The sequence below is a fragment of the Ammodytes marinus genome (assembly GCF_949987685.1).
Source record: "Ammodytes marinus genome assembly, chromosome: 3".
In the NCBI taxonomy this organism is placed as follows: domain Eukaryota; kingdom Metazoa; phylum Chordata; class Actinopteri; order Uranoscopiformes; family Ammodytidae; genus Ammodytes; species Ammodytes marinus.
This window is the reverse complement of record NC_137232.1, coordinates 16,016,143-16,025,578: the sequence shown is the minus strand read 5'-3', so window position 1 is coordinate 16,025,578 and position 9,436 is coordinate 16,016,143. Positions and strand designations below refer to the sequence as shown.

The 9,436-nt window shown below is 40.7% G+C and overlaps 3 protein-coding genes across 3 annotated transcripts; all 3 read left to right on the top strand.

The window, feature by feature from the left end:
* Window positions 1-37: 37 nt before the first annotated feature.
* Window positions 38-1,346, top strand: cldn8.2 (claudin 8.2). Its single transcript, XM_080053487.1, has one exon. The coding sequence runs from the start codon at window positions 61-63 to the stop codon at window positions 934-936; it is 876 nt and encodes a 291-aa protein (XP_079909613.1). The 5' UTR covers window positions 38-60; the 3' UTR covers window positions 937-1,346.
* Window positions 1,347-3,085: 1,739 nt separating this feature from the next.
* cldn8.1 (claudin 8.1) lies at window positions 3,086-5,481 on the top strand. The gene has a single exon (XM_080025027.1). It carries the CDS (start codon window positions 3,099-3,101, stop codon window positions 3,876-3,878), a length of 780 nt encoding a protein of 259 aa, XP_079881153.1. The 5' UTR covers window positions 3,086-3,098; the 3' UTR covers window positions 3,879-5,481.
* Window positions 5,482-5,845: 364 nt separating this feature from the next.
* On the top strand, window positions 5,846-6,919 carry LOC307270656 (claudin-8-like; the record flags this gene model as incomplete). The annotated part of the gene is made up of 1 exon (XM_080053506.1): window positions 5,846-6,919. One exon carries the CDS (start codon window positions 5,846-5,848, stop codon window positions 6,917-6,919), a length of 1,074 nt encoding a protein of 357 aa, XP_079909632.1.
* Window positions 6,920-9,436: the final 2,517 nt, after the last annotated feature.

Here is a 9,436-nt window from a genome sequence, read left to right as displayed (position 1 = left end):
TTGACTTGCTTACCTCCTCAGATTTGTTTCTTGAGCTGGGAGAGTGCAGTGATAGCTGTAATGGCCTCTTACGCGGCCTACAGTGCCTACGGCAAGCCACCTCAATCTTACGCTGGCACTTACTATGATGAGAAGCAGGCCCAGGCCTATGCAGATTATCAAGACTCTGTATATGAGGAAAAACAGAGGATTGAGAAGAAGGACCGTCAGGACGCCATCTGTTGTGAGGTAGTGGCCCTGGTCATTGGTTTCATTGGACTTATCGGAGTGGCAGCCGTGACAGGCCTGCCGATGTGGAAGGTAACAGCCTTCATCGAGGAGAACATAATTGTCATGGAGACCCGTTGGGAGGGTTTGTGGATGAACTGCTACAGACAAGCGAACATCAGGATGCAGTGCAAGGTGTATGATTCCCTACTGTTTCTGCCCCCTGACCTCCAGGCCGCTAGAGGTCTGATGTGCGCCTCCGTGGCCGTGAGCGTCTTTGCCCTCGTCGTTTCAGCAGTGGGGATGAAGTGTACCAAAGTGGTGGACCATCGGGCTCGCACCAAGCACATTGTTCTTGTGGCTGGAGGCTGTCTGTTCCTTCTGGCCTGCGTCACTACCCTAATCCCCGTGTCCTGGACCGGCCATGTCATCATCAGAGATTTCTACAACCCATTGCTGATCGATGCCCAGCGCAGAGAGCTAGGCGAAGCTCTTTACATCGGCTGGGTGACCTCAGCTCTTCTTTTTACTGCCGGAGTGATCCTGCTGTGCCGTCACGCTCCCCGCACCCAGGAAGAAGATGAGAGGGTTGTATACAACCCTGCGGAAAATATCTACCAACCTGGATATAGTTACCAGCCGTATACATACCAGCCAGCATACACCTACCAGCCTGCCTATTCTGCACCCCCGCCAGGATCTGTTTCATACTTACCCAGTCAGTACTAGATTGGTAAATCAAATACCAGGACCATTTTAGACTAACAATATTACCAAAGACTGTCACTGGAAAGTACCAAATCTTTTATTATTTTGTCAAAGAGGGCAAAGTGTATTTCAGAAATTGAAATTCATAATTCACAGATGTGCGTGTTTTTTGACCATGATGAACTGTACTGTATGACTATGTCTGCTTCCATGAAAATAGAAGTCATGTAGACAGTATTTTCAATCCGTGATGACACAATAGTTAACAGTTGATATCACTGCTGTCTTAATAGCCTCTGCTGGCATGCTCTTTGAGAACAAATTGTGCACTAGGCGTTTTTCAGATAATATGCCTCCATATGTTTTGTGTTTACTGTTGAATGTTTGTTGTAAAATGTACATACTTTTGTTTACAATAAAGGGATAATGTTGAGAAAAAAAAGTATCTGTATTTATTTGTCAGGGGTTTCGTCAGATGTGAGGTAAAGCTGTATACATAATGGCCAATGCCTTTAGTTTGCCTGGGATTCAAAAGTTTGTACTGAAACTGCTCCTGTTTCATTAGTGTGTTAGTGGAAAGTTAGTGTGCTGTCATCATTGTTGTCGGTGCCTAAACTGGTACAACCAGTCTGTTCAAACAGGCCCATCCACAATGCAAACTTGTCAACAGATTTTTTTTAAACCAAGACAGAGCTGCAACAGCCAGCTTTTGAGCACAGATGGACACATGAGACCCAGACAAGAAATGTAATACTGACAGTGACACATGGATACACAAGTATTACCCCATCCCATGACACACACATTAACACAGACACACACAGAAACCCACACACATGCCTGCAAACCAACACACTCTCACCCAGTGCAGTGATATAGAAGTGTGATTACCAAGCGCTTTGTCTGCTAATATTTGGTGTTTTATTGTTTTGTAATACCCTGTTAATTGAGGAACTTCACAGTAATGTGATGATTTTTGTCTTGGATTATGGCGATGTGTTTACCGCCGGTATGCATCCCATACATATTTTTAACTCCTTGACTTTTTTTCACTCTGCTTTAAGGTTCATCACAGGAGATTCTTATCACACACCTCTTGTGTTTTATATGAAAAGGTTGGGTGGTCCTCTGAAAGATAGATTTGACTCTCACTGGTATGTTTTATTTACAAAGCTTTGCCCGGGAAGCTACCACATTATCTGACAGCAATGCTGCAAATTTCAGCTGAGCTTTATTGGACCCGCTCCACAGACATGCTCATGCTTTATGTTCCAAAAGTCCAGTCTGAACTGGGAAAGACTAGCAGTGCCTCTGACTCCTGGAATAAATTACAGCGTCAATTGAAAAATCAATACATTCATAACCAATTTAGCCATGTTATTTTAAACCTGCTAAACACTACTTGTAATTGTTTTAAATAATTATATTGTATTTTCATTCACATAATTTAAATTGCAGACTTCACTGTCTCATTTTTATTATCTTATTGTTTTATGAATTCAATTATTATTTTATGATCCTAGGGCTTTCTAGTAATCTGAAGGTTATTTAGCTAACATTTTCAATTTTGTATCCACTATTAAATGTCGTTGTGGGCCTTTACTTTGTTTATAGATCTCTTTGTTGTTGTTTTCACGTTTGAATTGTTTTGTTTGACTCGATGTTATTGTATTAATGTCTCGAGTATAAATACAGGTTTAATTAATTTATTTTCAGTTCAAATAGGACAAAGAATGGGTTAAGCCCCAGAGCTGATCAATATCTATTGTTGTTACTGGTAATACATTAATGTGGGATTCTTTTAAAAAGGTAAAAGATAGCTATGAAAAGACAAACTTCTTTCATGTCCAACTTGTTAATAAGCACCTAATAAAAATGGAAGCTTCCTGTAAAGTGTCACCCGAGAATGTAAATGGAGACCTCTGAATAAACAAAGTGGCGGCTTACAGGTTAGGTGTACAAAGACAAAAAGGCCTCAGGGATTATGTTTCCTAGCAACAGGCCACAGTTCCCACCCCTCCCGTTCTGGTGTCCTGTCCACTGGGAGGAGGCAGCACCTGCTCCTCCTCTTCCACAAGGATGCAAAGCCACTCCATAGAGGGAATCTACTTCTTCCTTCTATAGTCGCACTGTGTATGCACATTATTATATGTAAGGGCTTGGAGGAATAAGAGGAGTACAGGATGGCCAACTCAGCACTGGAGTTAGTGGGTCTGATATTGACCCTGATTGGGGTGATCATGACGTCAGCAAGCACTGGGATGCCGATGTGGCGTGTGACAGCCTTCATTGGAGAGAACATCATTGTGTTTGAGACTCGCTACGAGGGTCTGTGGATGAACTGCTATCGGCAGGCCGACATCAGAATGCAGTGTAAGGTGTATGACTCTCTCCTGGCCCTGCCTCCCGACCTACAGGCAGCACGGGGTCTCATGTGTTGTGCTCTCGCGCTGGCTGGGCTCGGTCTGCTGATCAGTTTGGTAGGGCTGCAGTGCACGTCATGCATTGAAAACGACGATCGATCCAAGCGACTGGTCCTAATTATTTCAGGAAGCATGATCATCCTAGCTTGCATCTGCGTCCTAATCCCTGTGTCCTGGACAGGTCACGTCATCATCAGGGACTTCTACAACCCGCTGCTGATCGACGCACAGCGCAGGGAGCTAGGAGAGGCTCTCTATATCGGCTGGGTGGCCTCCTTTTTTTTGTTTGTTGGAGGATGCATGTTTATTTGTTGCAACCTGCAATCCGAAGACAAAAGTTCACAGAGGTATGTGTACTCAAGGGCCTCTGACTACTTGTCCTATCCTCCACAGCAACTACAGCAACTACAGCCGCAGCAGCTGGTGATGCTTCCACAACCACAGCCCCGGCCTCAGCCAATGTTGTCAAGACATCCTTCAACCAACTACAGCTACCATTCCCCATACCCCTCTGTACACAGTGGGGTGGCTTATCTCTGAACACTTAAATTTATCGAGGTAATGTTGATCACAGGTATGGTGACTGACTCTATGAAACAATTTCTTTTGTAATATGGGTTTGCTGTGGCAGTGAGATATGACACATTTCAAAAGTCAGAAGGTGTATTTCAGGTTAAAAGAAACATTTCAAATACATGTACTGTGAATTAAATGGATCGGATTATATGGATGTCTGCTAATCACTCTTTTTACATTGTTTGAAGAGTATGGCTTGTTAAAGAGCACAACTTAAATGTTTACTAAAGATTTACATCATACTTATAAACTTAACTTTATACACCCATGTATGCTACCAGATGCATTTTTATTTGTATGTGTTGAATAATTATTTTTTACTGTCAGTATAATTGTTTTTATATAAATTTAACAAATGTGTATGTTCTTGCAACAATGAATCTATGAGTAATGTTACAATTTTATTTGTGTGTGTTAACTGTTAAAATGCTTTTTGTTGTTGATGGCATATAGGACTGAGCTATGTAGTTATACAGACAGTAATACTTCAGATTTTTCATCCCATTTCCTTGAACCTTCAACATAAGCTGTGCCTTAGTTGTGTGTTTAAATTCAAAACCCTACCCTGTCAAGAAAACACACAGATAAAAAAATGTTTTTTACAGACGTGTTATCAACACATCTGTGGAGCACAAATAATCTCTCATTTGCGCCTATCACCCCAATGCTAATAGCCCTCATACTTTTATGTTCAGATTCTACCAATTGTAAAGTATTAGACACATGATCCACAACTATGTTACCAAGGAATTCTCATTACACTACCCTTAGGACAGTACATTGTTATTGGTGAGTGATTGTGTAAGAACTATACACAAACATTGGTTTCTAATCAGAAGACAACTGTGAGTCTATTTAAGTTTGCTATGATAGCCTGTGGCTGTTGGGAAGTGAGCCAGGTTGAGTAAACATGTGATTCAGGTTTAAGACTGCTTGTTAAAAGGTGTGGATTTAGAGGAAACGTAACCGGACAGCCAAGTGTTTGTGAAGAATTCAGACAGAGACAACCTGACAGCATGATCATGTGATCAGAATTTGCAAGTCACTTTGAATGTAGTTACGGAGCGCTTCAGACCTAATTGTTTTAATCTCTGTTAAGTGATATTTATACATAAACTCTTTTATACTTTGGTTCATCATTTCACTTTCACTGGTGCTTAACAGTTAAAATTACAATTGTCTCAATATCAATTCCTGTTACACTGGATGTTTTCATATTTTCTGACAGAAAAGAAAAACAGTTTACAGTAAACGTTCAGCCATTTCATTGCTGCTTCACAGTGAAAATATTTGATGATGCAATGAGAATCTTGTCCATCTCTATTTTTGCTTAAGGTTTCAACCAAACCATCAATCTGATTATCTATGTTATATCTTTGTCACAGCCCTAGTTGCGTAACATGTCATTTTCTAACTTGTATTATGTTTCTGTCTGTAAATGTATTTGGACTGAGTTATTTGAGCTGAAACCCTGTTTCATCAACCTGGAAGTCATCTCTGCTCCCCAGTGGACAACAGATATACTGCAGGAGCTCATGTGTTCATTTATATTTGTTTGCGTCTGAATTTTTTTAAGTCACAAAATGATGGTGAATAAATATTGTGAAATTTGAAAAAACTTTCTGAAGTTGTGAGCACTTTTTGATGTGTCTTGTATATCTTGTTTGTTGTTCTGCTGGAGAAGCTGATGGCACAGATATAACACTATACCCAGAGGAACCATAAACACAAAATAAGCAGAGGTCCTCTTTACCCCTATTGCTCTGAGCCAACCAAGTGACAGCAAAGCATATTCCCACAACAAACCACGTCTTACAGCTTACAAACCATGTCAGATCCTCTCTGCCTTGGACACCGCTCGGACTCTATTGTCAACCTTTTGCTGACCTAATTTAGAATTTGGACACAGCTGAACCCTTGCACTAGGCACAATGGTTCAAGGTGTTTTAGAGATAGCCGCAATGTGTGTCGGACTGCTTGGGCTGATCGGGGCGGCGGCTACTACAGGGATGCCTATGTGGAAGGTGACGGCTTTCATTGAGGAGAACATAATCGTGATGGAAACCCGCTGGGAAGGCTTGTGGATGAACTGCTACCGACAGGCCAACATCCGGATGCAGTGTAAGGTGTACGACTCCTTGCTGTTCCTGCCCCCGGACTTACAAGCAGCCAGGGGTCTGATGTGCTGCTCGCTGGCCTTGTCCGGGCTGGGGCTCATTGTGGCTCTGGCAGGCATGCGTTGTATTTCCTGTTTACAGGGAAACGATTGGGCTAAGACCATCATCCTTATGGTTGCAGGTGGTATGCAGTTCATGGCCTGTATCTGTGTCTTTATCCCTGTGTCGTGGACAGCTCATGTCATCATCACAGATTTCTACAATCCTTTGCTAATTGATGCCCAGAGGAGGGAGCTGGGAGAAGCGCTCTACATCGGTTGGTTGACCGGCGCCTTCCTTTTTGCCTCAGGCATGTTGTTTGTCTGCCGCCGTATACCCCAAGACAAAGGACATTTCAATGTGTACCATCCATCCCATCTGCTCAGTTACAAACCAGCACCAGGTATGCCAATGAGGTATCATCCCATCTCCAGTGCTGCCAGCGTCCAATCTACTGCATATCCGCCTTCTCTGCACAACAATGGCTCTGATAGACAACAATTTGCAACACCAATGCAAAACGTCCCTCAAGTAATGACATATAATGGATCATTAATCAACCCTTCGGTTGTCTATAACCCTGCTCTGCCTGAAAATGCGTCGCTGTTATATCACCATTCCTCCATGCGGAGTGCTAACCATGTCGGAAGCCTGTATACACCAGGCAACTCCTTGTACATGAGCCAAAACTCCCCGCAATATTCACTGACTTATACCGGAAATCCCTCTTTGTCCTACCAGTCCAGTTTTCATGCAGTCCCACAAACCCCTGTTTTCGTTGGATATAAAGCATCAAAAATTCAACCAGAGTCCCACAGTCGGAGCAGTGGTGGTGGTGTGTATATATAGGGAAAAATCCTGAATATGTTTTTCGAAGCTGCTTAAACTTTACAGACACAAAGCCCTTTGCTTTTATAGTCCATCAGCTTACTTTAAATTGCTGCACATTGATTGCAAGATCAAGGTGAATTATGTTATCTCTGCTTATAAAAGGACTATCCTAATGTCAAGACTAGATATTGTTTATTTGAACTGTTTTATACTTTTACTTGGAATGTTTATATTATAAATATTTGTATTATGCAAAACAAAGTATGGGTGATTTGATTGGGATAAACAAAACTGCTGTTGTTGTTGGTGTAAATAAAGATGGCATCAGGGTGTTTTCATGAAGCCCTGATATGGGTGTACTTTTCCAAAGTAGGGACATTCATGAGTAATCATGTTTGGAACATTGTATCCTTATGTTTTACATCTTTGTAACCATTGTTCAAGTATTGTGGTAATTATCCACATGTTAGTGTGTTTTTATCTATTTTTAAATGTATTTTACTATCAAGATGTAGCCATGCAGTGCTGAAGTATAACATCAACTAACTTAATAAGTTATTTGTTATATTTTGTATGCTTTACAAATTTTGGGTGAAGATGCAGTTTGAAGGGACAGCCATTCACTCAGCACCTTTGTCTTTAAGGGCAGCAGTTTTCTAAAGATATGGAGTTCTGTTAGTCAGAGTATGTATAAGCCCTACAATGGATTTGGCAACCTGGTAAGCATGTGTCTCATAATGTTTGCTAATCTGGTTTGCAATATGGAAATAAACTATTAAAATTAGTAGAATTGAACTAATGAATGATTGAATACATGTCACTAAATAACGTAGACTTATGAGTGTTGTTTCAAATCTGTCACAGATACATAGCTCAGAGCCATTGAAGTTAGATTATATACAAATCTGCTTCAACAAGAGCAAATACATCATGTGTTGATTACTACATTAAAATGCTTTCATCATGGTGCCCTGCAACAATCTTAAACAAAGTCATTATTTACCACTAGGTGGCGCCAGAGAATGTGTTAAGTTTTCCTAAACCCTGGACAATCACTGCAGGTCTGAGGCCATCCTTTCACTGCATTTCATTAGCTGAGGCTTTACTTGGAACATCTTCATATAAGGGGAATGAACTGAACATGAAACCCTAGGCTACAGCCCATATAGGCAAAGGATAAACAACATGGCATACGGACTTTGACCTTTAGGGGATGTTAGCTTTTAGAATTAAATCATAGGTTTATTAAAATTGTGTTTCTGAAACACAAGCCAAAACACGATGGCTATATTCTGTCATGATTTACATTTAACTAGATCTACTTAAAATTGAAAAGCACCCTTTGTTGAAATATTTTCTCCCAGAAAACACAATTAAAGATATTCTTCATTATTTTGTGTGGAAATCAAGAAATAATTCTCAAACATCAGTCTGTAATTTTACTTATTAGTTGGATCCAAGAAGCCCATCAAACCCCCTCTGATGCGTTTCACTCGCCTGGGGTTTAGTGGTATGGCGCATCATTACTACTCGCTGATCGCTGAGCAACCAAACCTGTTTCAGGGGGGGAGGGAAAGGGGGTTAAAGTAATGTGAACACATTTTATTTGACTATGAAACAATGTCAAATAAATAAGTTGAGGTCTTCAAGGGAGCATCACAGACCAGTTTGAGGATTAGATGTGCGTAGTCATCAGGACTGGAGCAAAGACTTAATCATTCCTCGGTGTACCAAAGACGTTGTTGAGGTCGAATGTTGCCAGATTTGAAGTTAATCTTCAGGACGTATCCATGTTTGAGGATTAGAAGCTTGGCGGTGCCCTCAATTGAGCGCCTGCACGGGAGGGATGCGCAGCTGTGTAAAGTCAGCCAAAGACTGTGAGTGAGACCGGAAACAAGGCAAGCTTGATTCCATAATAAAAGCATTGAAAAAGTGTGTAATTTAGATACCAGCAGATGCAGAAAAATTCATCTAAACATTTGCAAAAGAAAACTCACATCTCGAAATTGATGAAATTGACAAATAAGCAACACATGAAATGGGTATACTTGTATGTTCGGGAGAAGGATAATGAATACACATATTCTAAGACATTAGGTAAAACAGCAAAGGACTGAGAAAAAAGCGAACTAACAGAGTTTTACGATAACGACTTTTATGATTTTGAGGGAAATGTAAAGACTAAAATATAGATAAAAGTAGAGGATGATGGTTTGCATTAAAGTTGTGTTGTATGCTTGATTTTTATTTATTTTACGTTTCATATAGATATTTAATGGCCAAAATATATATGAACCCAATTCCTCTTAAAACATGTTGATTGCCTCTATTTTTGCCACACAGTTGGCAATTAATCTTTTATTTTGAAATCTGTAGACAGAAATGCTACTTGTATTTGTGCAGGCTTGACAGCAGGAGCATGGTGCACAGTACTCCTCCTCAGTTGCAGTCTACAGTTCAAGTGAAGAAGAAGAAAAACACAAGAGGAATGTATGTACTGTGAATATGGAAAGCAACACCTTACTTGCACATGGA

Coding starts and splice junctions, on each gene's coding strand:
- cldn8.2 (XM_080053487.1), top strand. CDS start 61: ATGGCCTCTTACGCGGCCTACAGTGCCTACGGCAAGCCACCTCAATCT.
- cldn8.1 (XM_080025027.1), top strand. CDS start 3,099: ATGGCCAACTCAGCACTGGAGTTAGTGGGTCTGATATTGACCCTGATT.